The 16,459-nt window shown below is 49.6% G+C and overlaps 6 protein-coding genes across 6 annotated transcripts; all 6 read right to left on the bottom strand.

Annotated features, from left to right (window-relative positions):
- Positions 1 to 842: 842 nt before the first annotated feature.
- Positions 843 to 2,996, bottom strand: cpcA (amino acid starvation-responsive transcription factor GCN4; the record flags this gene model as incomplete). Its single annotated transcript, XM_022548388.1, has 2 exons — positions 843 to 2,511; positions 2,954 to 2,996. 2 exons carry the CDS (start codon positions 2,994 to 2,996, stop codon positions 1,043 to 1,045), a joined length of 1,512 nt encoding a protein of 503 aa, XP_022398815.1. The 3' UTR covers positions 843 to 1,042.
- Positions 2,997 to 3,853: 857 nt separating this feature from the next.
- On the bottom strand, positions 3,854 to 6,066 carry ASPGLDRAFT_49523 (uncharacterized protein). Its single transcript, XM_022547127.1, has 5 exons — positions 5,677 to 6,066; positions 5,425 to 5,623; positions 5,173 to 5,374; positions 4,826 to 5,122; positions 3,854 to 4,772 (listed from the first exon to the last, which is right to left on the bottom strand). Exons 1-5 carry the CDS (start codon positions 5,955 to 5,957, stop codon positions 4,066 to 4,068), a joined length of 1,686 nt encoding a protein of 561 aa, XP_022398816.1. The 5' UTR covers positions 5,958 to 6,066; the 3' UTR covers positions 3,854 to 4,065.
- A 1,891-nt stretch (positions 6,067 to 7,957) lies between these two features.
- ASPGLDRAFT_131209 (sulfate transporter family protein) lies at positions 7,958 to 11,487 on the bottom strand (the record flags this gene model as incomplete). The annotated part of the gene is made up of 5 exons (XM_022541021.1): positions 7,958 to 9,229; positions 9,284 to 9,517; positions 9,565 to 9,764; positions 9,818 to 11,188; positions 11,247 to 11,487. 5 exons carry the CDS (start codon positions 11,485 to 11,487, stop codon positions 7,958 to 7,960), a joined length of 3,318 nt encoding a protein of 1,105 aa, XP_022398817.1.
- Positions 11,488 to 12,000: 513 nt separating this feature from the next.
- On the bottom strand, positions 12,001 to 12,896 carry ASPGLDRAFT_83818 (DNA replication protein PSF1). The gene is made up of 3 exons (XM_022550234.1): positions 12,822 to 12,896; positions 12,244 to 12,770; positions 12,001 to 12,183 (listed from the first exon to the last, which is right to left on the bottom strand). Exons 1-3 carry the CDS (start codon positions 12,846 to 12,848, stop codon positions 12,090 to 12,092), a joined length of 648 nt encoding a protein of 215 aa, XP_022398818.1. The 5' UTR covers positions 12,849 to 12,896; the 3' UTR covers positions 12,001 to 12,089.
- A 409-nt stretch (positions 12,897 to 13,305) lies between these two features.
- On the bottom strand, positions 13,306 to 14,830 carry ASPGLDRAFT_49531 (HMG-box domain-containing protein). The gene is made up of 2 exons (XM_022547128.1): positions 14,760 to 14,830; positions 13,306 to 14,682 (listed from the first exon to the last, which is right to left on the bottom strand). The coding sequence occupies exons 1-2, from the start codon at positions 14,778 to 14,780 to the stop codon at positions 13,462 to 13,464; spliced, it is 1,242 nt and encodes a 413-aa protein (XP_022398819.1). The 5' UTR covers positions 14,781 to 14,830; the 3' UTR covers positions 13,306 to 13,461.
- Positions 14,831 to 14,922: 92 nt separating this feature from the next.
- On the bottom strand, positions 14,923 to 15,787 carry ASPGLDRAFT_572022 (uncharacterized protein). The gene has a single exon (XM_022548239.1). It carries the CDS (start codon positions 15,751 to 15,753, stop codon positions 15,292 to 15,294), a length of 462 nt encoding a protein of 153 aa, XP_022398820.1. The 5' UTR covers positions 15,754 to 15,787; the 3' UTR covers positions 14,923 to 15,291.
- Between the last annotated feature and the right edge of the window lie 672 nt (positions 15,788 to 16,459).

Raw genomic sequence — 16,459 nt, forward strand, 5'->3', positions numbered from 1 at the left:
GTTCTCGGATAATTCAGAAGTTGGTTTAGAATTCTATGGACTTGTCCAGTGGCATATATTGCCAGTGAAGGAGAATATGATTTCATGGCCATAACTTGAGTCTGATAAAAGATGACAAGAAATTGATAAGCTCGATAAAGATGAGTAGACTCAGTCAAGAGCACCAAGGAAAATAAAGAGAAGAAAGAAGAAGCCCTCCTTCCAATTAGGGCCACCCCAAAGCCCCCAAAGCCCCCAAATCCCACTAACCGACAACAGAAAGCGGTATATACCGACAGAACGCGCTGCCCCTTGGATAGATTCTTCCTCTCCAACTTCTTCTACCTTATTTACACACAGTACGATGCAAATGCAACGTACAAACCAGCAATGATGACAAAAAATCAGATACTTCCGAAACCTACTCTCTGTCCCCTCTTCTGCAGTGTTTATCATTAGTTCTTGCTGCCTTTGGCTTCGTTCATTGGCCTCTTTCACGCTGCAATTGTTGGTTGTTAGAAGAAGAGGTATGGATGGGTTGTTGGTTAGAGGATAGATGGTGAAGGGTGTATCTACGGAAGAGAAGAGAGTTGGTTTATGAGGGGTTAAAAAGGCAAGTCTGAGTTGGTAGTGAGAGTGTACTTTACAGCGATGGGAGACGCAAGAATAAACTACGTGGAGCATGATCTACTTGTACGAATTTGATATGGACGTAGCGAGTTGAAGTAGGGATAGAGAATTGAATTCAAGCTGACAATCTGGTAGCAATAAAAAGCAAGCAAACTATTAAGCACGACCACGAGTCAATCGTACTACAACCGCAAAACAGTCGTAGATGTCAGAACCGATCGGCCAACATGCGCAAAAAAAAAAAAACATAGAACGCAACAAAACACACGATAAGAAACTTTTAACCGCCAGAACTGACAATTACATCTGACGTACAGTGACCCAGGGCTCAAGGCTCCGCTCACGGTCAAAAAAACCATATAATCAACAAACCGGAAAGAAAACAGCATGCCAACACAGCAGGGATATAGAACTAAAAAGCAACAAAACCAAATTATGCCTTGTTCTGGGCAAGGGCCTTCCAGTATGCCTCACGCTTCTGCGACTCCTCAAGAGAATTTTCAAGCTCAGCAATTCGGTGCTCCAACTCATCCTGTCGCTGCAACTTGCGAGCTCGAGACTTGCGAGCGGCCTCGGTATTCCGGGCACGCTTCATTGCAACTGGGTCGCCCGAGTCAAACTTGATGACAGGCAAAGGCTTGCGCTGACGAGCATTGACGCCAGCAACAGACGAAGGCTTGGCAGAAGACGCGCGCGAAGGAGAAGGGGAAGGAGCGAGTTGAGGTGCCGGAGACGAGGGAACATCGACCACAGGAGATGGCGGAACAGGGAGGGCTGAAGCCTTGGGGGGAGGCATGGCCGCGGCGACCTCCATGGCAGTAGAGTCAAACGCAGCCGAGAAGGCATCGGTGTCATTGGTGGGGAAAAGGGGATCCCACTGCTCGTGGCCTGGCGGGAACTCCAACTCTGTGAACATGGGGGAGGGGTCTTGGCTGAAATATCCGGGCGACTCGAAGGACGGTGTGCTCAAATCCGTGAGGGAAGCCGACGGCGGGGCCGAGGCATCCATCATCAGATCCTTGGGCGAGATAGTGCCCGAGGGAGCACCCGCTATCGAGTCGGGAACCGGCCCCAAACCCGCAGTAGAGAATTGCTGAGGAGAGAGCATAGTGGCATCGAAGTCGTCCCCGAAGGGGTGCGACGGGATATCATTAAAGAAGCCAGACATTTCTAGGCCTTGGGCGAGATTAGGCTGCGACATGAGGCGACGACGCTGGTAGTTCTGAAGCTGTAGCTGTTTCTTATACTGATGATTCCAAGCCGAATAACGACCGGCACTGTTGAAGAGTGGAACGGGAGGATGGGGCGAATTAAAAGGCACAGAGGCGGCGTGATAACGCGAAGCGTACTTCCGAACGGAAGGATTGGAGCGATTAAACGACGAAGACAATGAAGACTGAGGAAACCCGGTCGACTGCGGAAGAGGCCTGGTCACTGATTGACTGGGCTGCTGCTGAAGCTGTCGAAGACGATTCTGCTGGGACTGGACCAGGAAAGGTTCCAAGGCCGAGGGTTTATGGGTTGTAGTTGTTGGAGCAGGCGCACGCGAAGGCGTTGTCGTTGGCACGGGCGCGGGTGTTGTTGGAAAGAGCACAAAGTCCTCCTGAAGGGAGTTGCTGTCGTTGTTGTTGTCTTTGGATTCTGATTTGGGAGCCTGAGGCTGCGGTAAAGGAGGTGAGGGAAGCCATGATTGCTGATTGGTATCCGTGATGAACGACGTAAAGTCGAACGTAGAAATGTTGTTGTTGGGAGAACTTGAGCTACTCGAAGCGAGGCTAAAGTTCAGAGGTCCTGGAATAGGAGACTCTGAAGGAGGAATAGAAGAGGCACGAGGCTGAATCGACGAAGTCCGTGAAGGATTAATGGTGTCTGTCTCGAAGGAGAAAGACGGGCTCTCAAAGACTGAAGAGCTTAGCAGGAGTTCATTTTGACGGTGATCAAAGTCGGTAAATGGAAGCTCTAGATTCTGAATGGTGAAGTTGGAAAGATAATATCAAGTAAAAAGTGGTGGATGACAGCAGTATTTTATGTAGAGAAGAAGAGTTGTGTGGGAGATTTGAAGCGAGAAAAAAAGAGAGAAAAAAAGCGACCAGGCAGCAAGAGGGGGAAATCAGGCACTTCTTAAACTGCCCGTTCTCCCGTGCGCCCGTGGCCCCACTTCAGCCAATAAGAGACTGCACTGCCCCGGTCAATCGGTCTAGTCCAGATTGGGACTAGACTGGCCCGTGCTCAGCGACACCAACTGTGACTCACACCTATTAAGGTCTGTTATTGGCCAATTCTGCACTTCCCCTAAAAGCATATACGAGGTACCTGCGACTACACGGGAAATTGCGTTGCGCACAAAGTATCTCAGAATATCGGTCTGGACGGGTCAATAAGGCCATGGTGATGAAATCGAAGCCATTGACCAATTATAGACAAAATAATTGAAGACTAGGCATCACAGCGACAGTTCGTACGGCGCATTTCTGCATCAACATTCAAGGCAGCCACCGGCTAAGCCTCCCCATCATGCATCTAGTCCACGATCTTTTCCTAATTCATTCCCCGCTTGAGCCTCACCGCGGCTGGTCCATTTCCATGTCGTCAAAAGAGCGTCCTCCGTCAACACTTGAACACTTGTACGGATACATACACTACTACTCCGTCGGACTCCCGATCGAGTTAGCCCCCGACCGCTGCAAATCCCGCGGGTGTCCGGCGCCAGTGTTATCACCACTCTCCCTCGGCTATTCTCGCTGATGTTCACTACACAGGCAATGGGGCTCTTTCGCTTACTGTATTTACTGCAACACTGAAAATACAACAATGATAGAACAAGAATAAGAATACTCTATTAATTATTACCTACTGGAGATTATACATGGACCGACCGAGGCCAGTCCAACATTAACAGCGGTACTAACGATAATCGCGGTCAATCTGAGAGGAGACATCCAAACACGACTGCATCCGCTTCTTTTCCCCCACAGGGTATCAACGCAAAAAGCAATCCAATAGCAACAAGAAAAGAAAACAAACAACAGCAAGCCAACAACGCGTCACATGGTATCAATCTAGTCTGCGCACAACGGGAACACACACCGAGGCCGTGTCCAGGTATCGTTGTGAGGGGATATCATAAAGGAATGGAAAAAACCGACTTCGACAAGCAGAAAAGAAATGTCAAAGCAGCATTGGGTATCATTGACACTATTCTCAATGGTGAGGTATCCAGAGAGAATAAGCGCCAGTGCGGGGAAAAAAAAAAAAAAATCCAACAAACAAACATGAACTCTTTTTTTCTGATTTTTGTGCTCTTTTCTCGTTCTCACTCTTGATCATTTTTCGAAATTATGCAAAACAGCTTCGTAGAATGCAAAAACTTCAACTCACGGTCGAGGCACTAAGGGGCAAGTAGGGTTGATCCCACCATCGCTCGTATTCCACGATGCGCCTCGGACGACTGGTAGTTCATGCGGCAGCCTGGACGGGGGTGGAAGAGGTGACGTTGTTGGTCTTGGACTCCTCAGCAGGGGTCTCAGCGGGCTTAGCCTCCTCCTGAGCGGGCTTCTCCTCAGCGGGAGCGTCCTTGGCGACAGGCTCGGGCTTGTCCTCAGCCTTGGCCTCGGAGTCAGCAGGAGTCTCCTCCTTCTGGTTGTCCAACTTCACGGCCTTGCTGGGCTTGCGGAAAAGACCGCCAAGCTTGTTGCCCTTCTTGCCCTCAGCATCCTCAGTGTCGGACGAGTCACCCTTCTTCTTACCAAAGTTACCGAAGAAAGAGGTGCGGCGCTTGTCCTTGGGGGTCTCGGCAGGAGACTGGGCGGCAGAGGCGTCCTTGGCGGCCTCACCGTCAGCGGGAGCGGTCACGCTCTCAGGCTCGATGGGCTTGCCAGCAGCACCCTCGACAGGGTTGTCGAGCTGGGGAGCGGTGCTGGCGACCGAGGACTCAGCGGGAGCGGCGGCCTCTTTCTCAGTCTTCTCCTGAGAGGGGCTGCTGACCTTCTGGAAGAAGTTGCCGAACAAGGAGCTGCGCTTGGACTTCTCAGCCTTCTTGTCCTTCTTCTCTTCCTTGTCGTCCTTCTTCTCCTCCTTGGGCTCTTCCTTCTTTTCTTCCTTGTTCTCTTCCTTCTGCTCGGCCTTGTTCTCCTCCTTGTTCTCAGACTCGGCAGCAGGAGTAGCTGTAACCAGTTAGCGTTATGCTGTTACGTAGTCTTAGGTACAGTGTACTCACCCTCAGCAGGAGTCTCAGTAGCCTGAGCAGACTCAGCGGGAGCCTCGGTGTTGGCCTCAGCCTTGGCCTCCTCGGGCTTCTCTTCCTTCTTCTCCTCAGTCTCCTCCTTCTTGCCGAGGAGGGATCCGAAGAGGCTGGCGCGCTTGCGAGACTGAGAGCGGCTCTTGGCGGACTTGTCCTTGTTCTCCTTGTTCTCGGCGTTCTCCTCAGAAGGAGCGGCCTCCTCCTTGGACTCTTCCTTAGCCTCTTCCTTGTTCTCAGTGGGCTTCTTAGCGGCCTCAGCGCCAGCGGGCTTGTCTGGAAGTTGTTAGTTCGGAATCATTTAGGGCTCGGAAATTGGCACTTACTCAGCTTCTCAAGCTCAGCCTTGTAACCCTCGCTGCCGGTGATAACCTCCTTCTCAGACTTGGCGTCGGCGATCTTGGCCTCGAGAGCAGCGACCCAGCTGTCACGCTCAGCAGCGTTGCCGGCCTGGAAGGTGTGCTTGGTACCGTTGACCTTGAAGAGGAACTCGGTGGCACCCTCCTTGGTGAGGTCGGTGGCATCGGCCTATTCTTGTTAGTCTCAATCACCAAAACAGAATAATATCGAGTACATACCAAGCCGAAGATACCAGCGGGGGTGGCCTTGTCCTCAGCGCGCTTAGTGAGGAAGAACAGACCCTTACCGGTCTGGCTAGCCCAGGCGGCGATAGGGTTGGCAACAGCGGGCTTCTCGTGCTGGTGGAAGACAGCGAGCTGCTTAGCCTCGACAGCGTCATCCTGGAAGTAGAAGAAACGCTTGGAGAAACGGAGAGACCTGTTCTTTGTTAGTATCTTGTTCTTCATTTTCCGTTTTCCGTGGACACTCACTTGACCAGACCAGGGGCCTTGTAGCCGAGCTGGCCCTCGCTGGCAGGAGTCACCTCATCCTTCTTGTTCTCGTCCTTGGGCTCTTCGGCGGGCTTGTCGGCGCTCTCAGCAGCCGGGGCAGCAGCAGCCTCGGTGTTCTCCTGAGGGGTCTCCTCCTTGGGAGCTTCGGGCTGCGCAGGGGTCTCGGTAGCGGGAGTCGACTCAGCAGGCGCAGGAGTGGTCTCGGTGGCAGGAGCAGCCGCGGGGGTCTCCTCGACGGTCTTCTGGGGCTCAGCAGACATGGTGATGAAGATTAGGCGTTATTATAAAACGGTATAGAGGATTAAAAAGAGAAGTATGGTATAGGGAAGGATCTCGATTAAAAACGTTCAAGAAAAAAAAAAAAAAAAAAAAAAAAAAAAAAAAAAGGGTATCGTTTAAGGGGTATCTCAACAGAAATGAAACAAAGAGACTCTTTTCTTCACAAACAAAGAAAGAGTAACTTTCGGGTATCACAACGAAGTGGAAAGAGAAGGGAGGTTGAATCTAGCGACAGGAAGGAAGAAAGGTGAAGAAGAAAAGAAGAAGATGGGAAGAAAAAAAGGGAGGGAAAAAGACGAGGGCGGGCACTGGCGACAGAAAAAAAAGATGTAGTCAAACCCGAAGAGGAAAGGAGCGACGTGTAAAGTTAGGTTATTTTTTTTTTTTTTTTTATTTGGTCAGGGGCTCAGGAGAGTCAGTAGTATAGGTGTGGATCGATACACCCGAATAGAATGAAATAGAGAACACGTAGAGCGCTCTTAGAATCGTTAAGCTAGAAAGAGTACAGAGTATGTTCGTCTGCTATATATATTCAGTTCTTCAGTTTCTACTCTAGTACAGAGTACTCTGTGCATACAAGTACTGTATGCAGTGAGGATGCCTGCGCAGCATCCAGGCAAGTCATCCCTCCGACCACCTGACAGCAACCTGTAGCTCACCACCCGCTGATTGGCCACCCGACCCCATCAGCGGTCCTGCAGATAACGGCTATGGGTTTTGTAATACAATACAGACATAGTTACGGAGTACAAGTATATCCGTAATAGGAGACTCATTTATTAGCTACGACTTTTATAAGTAGTTAGTACTCTGTAGTACTCACCGGAAAGATGTAGTCCTGACTATGTTGACTAGAATAATGGTTCAGTGGACACTCAAGCCGCTCGATGTCCTTGTTCCATGGAACTGTTCGCCTGCTAGTCAGACCGAAGTTCACCTTCCCTTTTCACATGACAGCTGTTCTTACCCAGTACCGTATTTTACACGGTTTGTGAAACAGGGGTCTGGTTGGCCAGCCCTACACCTGTGACCTAATCAGGTGATGGTTAATCACCTGATGTCGCAGTGTTGTTATTAATCTGTTCAACATAGTACTACTTGTAGTCCGTAGAAATACTCTCTGGGTCATGTCTCAATCATGTATTCTAACTACGAGTCAAGTGTAGGACTGCACTTGTTAGTACCTACTTGTACAGAGTACAGGGAAAGTTCAATAAAAATTGGTCACATAACGCCCCGTCGATCCCTCGCGCCGCTTCTTGGCATCCCTTTTATTTAGTCTCGCGAGTCTATCTCGGAGATTTTTTACTTTGTTCCCCTATCCTTCTGACTACTTGTCCTCCGGCCTGACCCCTAATCAAACATGCAAGTGCCAGTCTCCATAGTAATAAAGTAATAATAATACTAATCTACTCGGAGCAAGTCGCAGATAGAGCACCGAGACTGAGATTAAGATGTTCACTACTTTCCTCCCCGTACGGTCTATCTTTATATGCGTATGGGTACCGTATGGTAATTTGACACTAGCTAAGGATTAACTTTGGCTAGCCCGAAACAGAAACGATGGACTTGTCTCGCTCCGACCACGGAACCAGTGCCAAGAAATCTAGAAATTACTCTACAACTTGGATATGGCTTCTGGTAGATGATAGTAGTAGACGACAAGATGCTATACAACTGTAATAGTTAAATAGTACAGAGTAGTGTGTTATAGCGTGCAATAACAGCAGAATGACAGCTTTGACATATATCTGTACTCCGTACAAGTACTATGTAAAGTGCTCTGTACCCCTCCGATGATCCTGAGGGGTCACCTGTCATTCAACACCGTCACATCATAACGCATCACATTACTCTCATATCTACCTGTTATAGTCCTCACGTACATACTCGTAAATCAAACGCTATGCTCAAATGTTCTTGCGAATCCATCGCCACGCCAATTCATCACGCCGCCATCGTCAAAACGTACCTATCAACGTTAGCACCAGCAACTCCACAGACTGAAGGATGATAAGGGGTTAGGGGAGGGGGAAGGGCCCGCATACGATGTAATACTGTCCATCCGCTCCGTCGTCAACTTCAAACTGACAGCCAACAGCTCCTGCGCTATCGCCGGCGCCTCCTCCCGTAACGTCCTCCACTGCTCGGCTCCCAAGCACCACGCCACACAGTCCTGCTCCGCCCTAACCGTCGCCGTCCGCCGCGTCTCGCTGAAGAACGGCAACTCGCCACACGGCCGTCCGGCCACGATCAGCTCGAAATACCGCCCCTGCGGCAGCTCGTACTCTGCCCGGAGCATCCCCGACTCCAACAGGTAGAATCCCTGCGGGTAGTCGCCTTCTTGGTACAGCACTGTCCCTGCTTTGTAGCTCTCGCGCGTCATGTATGCACAGACTGGATACCAGAAGTCCTCGTTCTGAGATGTCAGTCCTTGGAACGTCTGCAAGAGGAGGGGTAGTGGTTGGCGCATCGCTGTCCACGCTGCGGGGATCACCACCGCTGTTTCATCCTCGCGGATCGTTTCCGTTGCGGCTTGTTGCAGGTATCGACGGCGAGGGGAGCTGGTGAGTCCGTCCGCCAATGATGCCGGTCCGGACTGTGGAGGCGCAGTGGCACTCCTGGTAATCGTCGGCACTTCCAGGAAGGTCCGCGACGGTGCATTACTGTCCAGCAACTCTTCTCGGTAATTGTAGAACACCTTGAGGTATTCATTTTCACTGAACTCTAACGCCGAATTGAAATCCTCGAATATCTGCACGCCATTCTCCGGTGCAAATAGTCCGACATTCTGCAGACTCTTCCCCACGTCACCCCGGACATCGAGCCCCGAGATCGTTGTCTGCACGTTCCGTTTGCGCAGAATTCGGTTTATGCGCGTAAACGCCTCCGCTGCGGAGAAGTCCAAGCCATACACTCGCGAGAAGTCTAAAATCAAAAAGCGGATAGGACGTCGGTTGAAAGCTTCCTCTTCGATCAATCCCCGCATCGTGTTTTCGACATCGACAATCGTGCCAAAGAACAGGTATCCGGTCAGCTTCATAATCAACGTCTGCTGACCAGCTTCGCGCAGATACCGCTGTTGCACAGGCGGACGGCGAACCGTTGAACCCGTGATCTTGCCTGAAAACGTGGCTCGAATGGCAGACTTGCGTGATGTCTGTACCACATAACTAACACAGGCCAGGATAATCCCAACAACAATTCCAGCGACAAAGTCCCATGCGCCCATCGTTACTACAATGATCACCACCTGACATCAGTTAGCTCTTGGCTCTTTACAGAGTAAGGTGTTGGCAGGGATTACCGTCAAATATTCCAACCGATGTAGTTTCCCCCACGTATCAACCAAAGCTTCCTGCATCAATTCAATACCGAGTAGGAAAATGAGAGCTCCAACCACCATAACCGGAATGAATCCAACAATCGATGGTCCAACAATCATAATCCCAACAGTAGCCGCTGCCAACATAAGACCTGCCAAACGGGAACTGCCACCGCTGTCGATAAACAGGAGACTATTGGTGTATACCAAATAATTCTAAGTAATTAGCATCGATTCTCCAAACCACCCACAGGAACACATACCTGTATACTACCCGCAAACCCAGACAGAGCATTGGTCACACCATGTGCCATGAGCTCCCGGTCCACATTCAGATTATCCTCACCAGTCGAGATACCCAAAGCTGGAACATTAATAGGAACATGAAGAACGCCAAAGAACGTAAGAGCAAACATAGCTGGAATAGTATCTGCAAACGCAGACCAGTTCACAGCAGAGAAATCTGACAAAGATTTAGCGAAATGAACTGTTCAGTAACGGGGAAAAGAATCTCACCATAAAGCGTATAGAAATGATACCATGGATTCGAAGACGAAGGCGCATCAAACACCCACCCGTGATTCCGCAGAGCATCCATAGGCACTCGCGCACTGAATTTGACAATATAAAAGATCACCCCGGCAGAAATAAAATAGCCGCCAACTAGGAAGTTCGATCGAACAAAACGCTGCAAAACAAGAAGTCCAATGGCAAGGGACAGGGGCACCATCCAAAGAGGCAACGTATCCAATTGGAAAAGCTTCTGCAGCGTGGGAAGGTTGTATTCCAAAGACCCAGATAGTCGAGCTGAGACCTCGACGCCGGTCTGTAGCAGGAAGAAGCCCACGCCCCCGATGCAGCCAATCAGGATATGTCGTGGGAAGAATCCAATCAGGGAACCAAGACGACAGGTTCCCATTAGGAAGAATACCAGTCCTGTTAAAATCGAGCTGACCGAAAATGAGAGGATAGTGGTTGCAATCACGGACTTGGGATTATCATCTCCAACCCGTTGTAGGATGGTAAATGCCATCTGGTGGAAAAAGGGAACCACCTCGATCATCTCACTGCCTATCCCGCCAGTGAAAATCGAACCCCCGGACGAGAAGACCACCTGCGCGATGATGGTACTGACATAAAACATGGAGATGCCGTCGGACCCTAGGTCCGCAAAAACAGACTCCCCCAGCGGGAAGAGAATCATACCGTAGGACAAAGCATCGAGGATATTAAGCAGTAGCCCGAGAAAGACTGACGGGAGTAAGCTAGCCGGATAAACCACGCCATTCCGCCAAACAGCACGTCCATCCCACGATTTGGGGTTAGATAGAACCTGCGAACATTTGGTCACTTTCGAGGCAAACTGAAAGAACGTATTGCGCGGACGTTTGTTTGAAGCATCTTGGCTCTCGACATCCTCTGCGATCCCATACCCCCGGTAAGACTTGGATAGCAAAGATGTCCGCTCAGTAGTAGGATTTTCGCCTTCATCAGCAATAGTAGATGCCCTCTCTTGGTGCAAATCCTCTTCACTGCCGTCATCCTGTTCCTCTTCTTCGCCGCCATTATCATCACTACCAGTAGAAATTCGTTCCTCGAGAGACCCAGTCGGACTACGGATCAGCTGCGTCAACGCAGACGACCCAGTAGCAGGCACACCAACGGGTTCATGGCCTCCGATTTCCGGGATTGCCGAGTCGCGCAAACTTCCCGACGATATCGCATCCTCAGACTGTCTCTCCGAACGACGAAAAATATCCGAATTCTGCGGAAACCGGTTTCTATCCAACGGAAGCGAATGACTCTGAGCCCCATTCAACGAGAGCGCAAACGAGGCTAATTCAGCTGTTTCTTCACGGACACCGTTCGAGGAGTAGTTTGCAGGATCTGAACTTATCAGTATTGCTCAGTTCCGTAAACAGAAGTCAATAGAATGATAGCATACCTAGCGAATTATGAAAAGACCGGTGTAAAAATGACCGACTTGGCGTCCGATAACTCGACCCCCCGTGCACAGAGGGTTCAACCCCAAAGACACCTGGGGCCGGGGGACTGCTGCCATTATTGGCTTGCTCGACGGGGAGATCTGAGTCGTGGGCGAGAAGGTCGTGAGGCCATTCGGTGCTGGAGGGGGTAATGCCTAGGAGCCGGGAGTCACGACGGCGGCGGGGTGGGAGGACTCCCATATTTTATTATGATTATTCTTTTAGTGAAATTCAATGGTTGTTCCTGGAAGTAGATAAGAGTTCTGGTCTGGTGCGTAGAATGACCGAAAACGGCGTGGAGAACGTCCGGGGTCAGAGGTGAGCAATTGGCATCGCTCAGAAGCGAACGAATTGGGGAGCCATAGGGCCAGGCAAGAATGACACGATAAACAGTGAGAGAAGAAGGAGAAAATAAAAGTATTTGAATGGAAAGAAAGAGGTGATACGACGACAATGGAGTGGGAGAAGAAACAAGCTTATCAGAGTGACTAAAACTCTTATCACTGCCTGCTAATTTTATCGCCCGTGCGCTGCCTAGACCTGTAGAGACATTTGATCAGTTAATATATTCAAATGCTTGTATGCTTCGCTCTGTAGTTAAGCTTGTGAATGATAGAAAAGATCTATGCAGCGAAGGGTTTATGTATATTGCTTTTGCTGAGGTGCCGGCAAAGTTAAAACACCTGCAGCATGACAGCTGATACGCTCCGATATTCCCGCAACCGACTTCGGTCAATGCCAATGGGTATCATTAGAATCATAGCATAGTAAGCACTTTATATACAGTTAAATATAATGTTAAATCAACTCAATCGCTCCAAGAACCCCTGCGCAATCAATCGTTCCACATCTCCCTGTCGCACATACAATTGACTATTTTTGGTCAAATTGATCACCCTGTCTCGTCAGTACGCCCTGTCTGACTGAAAGCATAAAAATAGAGCCAAGAGGACATACCCGTATTCCGTCTGAATCTCCCCCGCATCCTTCAAAACCCGCACATCAATAAACAAATCCTGCGGCGGCTCCAAACTCCCTGTCAAATCCACATCCGTCCATTGTCCCTTATACGCCGCCAACATATCCCCATACAGCCGGAAATACTCTTCCTCTTCGGGACTCAACGAGCTATGATTCCCCACCTGTCCAAGAACCGACTCCTGTTGCCCTTGTTGTAATGAATCTTCCGGAAGTTGCTGTTCTAGCAGATCCACGCCCTTCCAGCATAATTCCTCTAGTTTTTCTGTTCGGACACGGTGGTAGGCTAACAGGCAGCGTTTGTTCCGGCGCATGCAGAGGTGGTCGACGAGAAGGGCGCAGGCGATGGCCGGTTGGGCGGAGGGATTGAAGGAGCCTTCGAAGGGGGTGAGGAGACGTGTAACGTCACGGTCGAGATCGCGCAATTCGCGGGTTACGGCGCGGACCATTTCGGTTTGGTAGGGCGGGAGGTGAACGAGGGATTGGGTGCGTTTGGCATGTTGGACCTGTGGCATTTAGTATTTGGAGAGCGGAATCAAGGTATTGATGGGACGCACCAGTTTGTTACCGAGTTCACCGTACATGGTGATGGTTATTAGGAAGTATGATTATTTTCTGTGCCAGAATTGTCGCGACGAAGATGGGTCTTTGTCTTGTCGCAAATCGCGATTGGTAGTTACATTCGTGCCTTAGTCAGATCCGCCGATCCGCCGATCTCCTCCGATGTCAGTGGACTACGGAGTGTTACGAGATACATACTGGGGAAGCTGGATATAGATAAATGTAAATGCAATGAAGTCATCATTCTATGTCCTTTATTACATACAATAATCACAATGCAGATCGCCACCCAAAAAGAGAAAATGGATATTCAGTTTCAGTCTAACCAAGCACCAACTGCCCAGGGAATATGTCACAGGGAATTCAATCGAGGGTGACCATCAAACAAGTACCACCCAATCCTAAGTCTATTGCGCCGCGAGAACTCCGGCCTCTCTAAATATTTCCGGCCACTGGCCGACCCATTGAGGAGATAGACCCAAAAGAAAACAAATGAAAAAAAAAAAAAAAAAACAAAAGAAAGATGAAAGGAAGTACACAACGTTGGTAAAAGACTCTCCAGCTCATCACTTTCGTCATCATCATTATCGTCATCATAGTGGGCATGAGAGGGTGAAGATTAAATCCCATGAACAATCAGTACCCAGTAGGATGAGGATTGATCCAGTGATCAAAATCGCCGCCATTGGGTCCGTCGACATTAGCCTCTTGGCTGGATTCCCACGATTCCCGGTTGTCCAACAGGGTTTGCATGCCCGGCTGGTAACCGGCGATGGTGTAGGGCACTGCATTGGACGGCATGGAGGTCGTTGCAGGCAAATAGGTGGGGCCTTCCTGCCACATGGGGTGATAGGCACCGTTATGGTGGTAGACCTGAGCCGGACTGGCCGTGTCGCGCTTCAGCAGCTGGGGGTCCAATTGACCGTCGGTGAACGAACCCGGGGTCGGGATGGAGGTCTGAGGTTGAAGAAGGTCATGGTGGGTGCCACCAGGCAATCCCGCAAGGGCCGTCGACGACGAGTACTGCAATTCCTGCAGGTTGACGAGACCCGCAGGGACAGACGATGGGATATAGTGGTGTGCCGCCTCATCCATTCCGGTGAACGGTCTGCCAGGGTGGCCCGTTTGCCAGGACGAGCTCAAATAGCTTGCGGAGGGAAGGCCATGGTCCTGGTCAAAGGGAGTAAAGTCACGGCTGTCCCAACCGCCACTTTCCACACCACAGCTCATGCCGCGACCACTCTGGGCAAAAGAAGGGCTGGACATGGGGGATGGTCTCTGCTCAGGGCCCGGCTCCGAACGGACCTCATCTGGGCTCTTGTCCTTCTTGGAGGGCGAGAATTTGTAACCAGGATGAGCCTTGAGGTGGTTGCTCTTCTCGATGCTGGCCAGAAGTTCGTACTTCTCCCGGGTCTCACGCGACTCAATCTTCCAGCTCTCACCCGCCGCTTCAGAAACCTTCTGGTGTTTGGTTTCAGTGATAAGCTGCTTGGCGCGCTCTGCGTAAGCGGAACGGTAGAGCATGAAAGAGTTCATAGGACGGGCGACACTACCGTTCCGCTTGGCAACTTCTTGCATACGGGTTTTTATGGGACGGTGGACCCAGCTCTCCATGTCGCGAAGGGGAATGTGTGTCATGTGCTTGGTCGATTCGCTCAAGGGAGCAGTGACAGTGGGCTTGGAGCGTTCTTTCAACTTCTTGTTTCGACGTTGGATGCGGGGAGCTCTCGACACGCGTGGCTTCGCAGAGGACGGTTTGGGGACCGACCAGGGAGACGTTGATCCCAGACCACCTGGAACAACGCTTTCATCAGCGGTAGGAGGAGGGGTGTTGATCAGGCCGGGGTGGCCAGCAATCTGTTGAGGCGATCTCATCAGCACTGTTTGATTGTTGCGTTCTGATTGTTCTGTCAGAATTGAAGGAAGAAACTTACAGGATACTGCATGGGAAGCATTCGTGAGTAATCACTGTTGGGGACGTAAAAAGAGGGGGCTGAGGTGTATGCCTGTTATTTTTTTTTTTTTTTTTTTGCTGTGGTCAGTGAATGTCCCCAATGTGGGGGAGAAACAGTGATGCAAACTTACCAAAGGCTGGGGGTCACTGTCGTAGGCCATCTTGACCATGCCGTCAGGATGCTCGTAGGAGTGGCTCATAGCAATGGAATTGGAAGCAGAGTCGCTGTGGGGAGACTGAGGAGGAGAAGGAGGTTGACCGCGTAGAAACTTTGCCATCATCATTGCTGGATAGCAAGTAGAAGAAGCAATAAGTGTGTTGAGACGATGCTCAGAGATGAAGGATATGGAAGTGGGGAAGAGAAGAAGAAGAAGAAGAAGAAGAAGAAGAAGAGTGGAATAAAATGGAGAGACAATTGAGAGGGATCAGCTGCATTTGAGGAACAACTGCGGTTCCCCTGATTGATGGTTGGTTGGTTGATTGATCTCAAACGACGCAAATGGGAGAGCAGGTCAAACACCCAAGACGGAAACAAGTGAGACAGACACGTTGTATGGGAATAATGAATGAGTACAAAGGGGAGCAAAGGGTAGAAGAAGGGAAGATAGTAGAGAGGAAGAATGAACTATTGAAGTAGAGGACAAGATGTGAAGAGTGTCAAAGAAGGGGAGACTAAGAAGGTTATATAGAAAAAACACAAGAGATGTGTGAATGAAGGAATTGAAAAAAAGGAATGAGAAGAGGATACGGCCGTCAATTAAAGCAATTTGAATCTGATGTAGTGACGGTTGGAGGAAGGATAAGGTCGATGGAGCCCCGACAGAATATGACACCCGTTCCAAGTGGCTCCAGGTTCCATAATTTGATAAAATAAAATCAAAAATTCCTGACGGACTGAACTGAACCTGACTCAATTGGGATATACACATGCAATCTTTGTTCCACTCTGTCGGGACCCTTTGGCTTTGAACCATTTTCCCAACTTTCTTTTTTGAATCTCCTTCCCCTCCTGGATCCATGAATATACCATGTTCTCCTTTGTGCCAGTTTTGGATGTGACACTGAGAGAATAACAAAAATAATAATGAATTTAAAATAATATTTCTACAGATACTCAATCCGGTAATTTCTCAGGTATGTAGGTCGAGAGAAAGGTGATGGACCCCGAACGAACTACAGGCACCTACCCATGGTTGAGAACGAGAGAGGACTGAGCAGGGAGTTGCTGTGTGTATTTTTACTTGTAATATCTAGTAACGGACTTTTTATGTTTTATTTTTTACTTGGATCGACATGAGGGTTTTTTATATATATGTATTTGTTTTTTTTTTTTTTTTTTTTTTTGCAAATAAAATAATTTCACCTGCCAACGACACGGGCGATAACAGAAATATTGGTTTCCATCGGAATGTATAGACCTATCAAAAATGGCAGATGTTATCATTCTTTACCCTAGAACTGCCTATTACTGCCCAAGTACTTCTGCTAGTGGTTCCCATGGTCCTTGGAACAAGGGCGAGTTTTTGATTTCTCTCTCTCACGAACACCAATTTGCTTGATACCCCGGTCAAGATCCTTGAATCACATCCCCATCTTCCTGGCCATTAGTTTGGCGTGTTATTCATTATCCACATGGCGCCGTCAGCTGAATCAGGGGAGAATCTCGATATAGTAGGCGCA

This window comes from Aspergillus glaucus, assembly GCF_001890805.1.
Source record: "Aspergillus glaucus CBS 516.65 unplaced genomic scaffold ASPGLscaffold_16, whole genome shotgun sequence".
Classification (NCBI taxonomy): domain Eukaryota; kingdom Fungi; phylum Ascomycota; class Eurotiomycetes; order Eurotiales; family Aspergillaceae; genus Aspergillus; species Aspergillus glaucus.

Coding starts and splice junctions, on each gene's coding strand:
- ASPGLDRAFT_49523 (XM_022547127.1), bottom strand. CDS start 5,957: ATGTCTGCTGAGCCCCAGAAGACCGTCGAGGAGACCCCCGCGGCTGCT. Junction 5,624..5,676: donor AAGGCCCCTGGTCTGGTCAA/GTGAGTGTCCAC, acceptor AACAAAGAACAG/GTCTCTCCGTTTCTCCAAGC. Junction 4,773..4,825: donor TACTGAGACTCCTGCTGAGG/GTGAGTACACTG, acceptor AACTGGTTACAG/CTACTCCTGCTGCCGAGTCT.
- ASPGLDRAFT_83818 (XM_022550234.1), bottom strand. CDS start 12,848: ATGTACGGTGAACTCGGTAACAAACTG. Junction 12,771..12,821: donor GTGAACTCGGTAACAAACTG/GTGCGTCCCATC, acceptor TAAATGCCACAG/GTCCAACATGCCAAACGCAC. Junction 12,184..12,243: donor GAGATTCAGACGGAATACGG/GTATGTCCTCTT, acceptor CTGACGAGACAG/GGTGATCAATTTGACCAAAA.
- ASPGLDRAFT_49531 (XM_022547128.1), bottom strand. CDS start 14,780: ATGCTTCCCATGCAGTATCCT. Junction 14,683..14,759: donor TGCTTCCCATGCAGTATCCT/GTAAGTTTCTTC, acceptor TCGCCTCAACAG/ATTGCTGGCCACCCCGGCCT.
- ASPGLDRAFT_572022 (XM_022548239.1), bottom strand. CDS start 15,753: ATGGTTCAAAGCCAAAGGGTCCCGACAGAGTGGAACAAAGATTGCATG.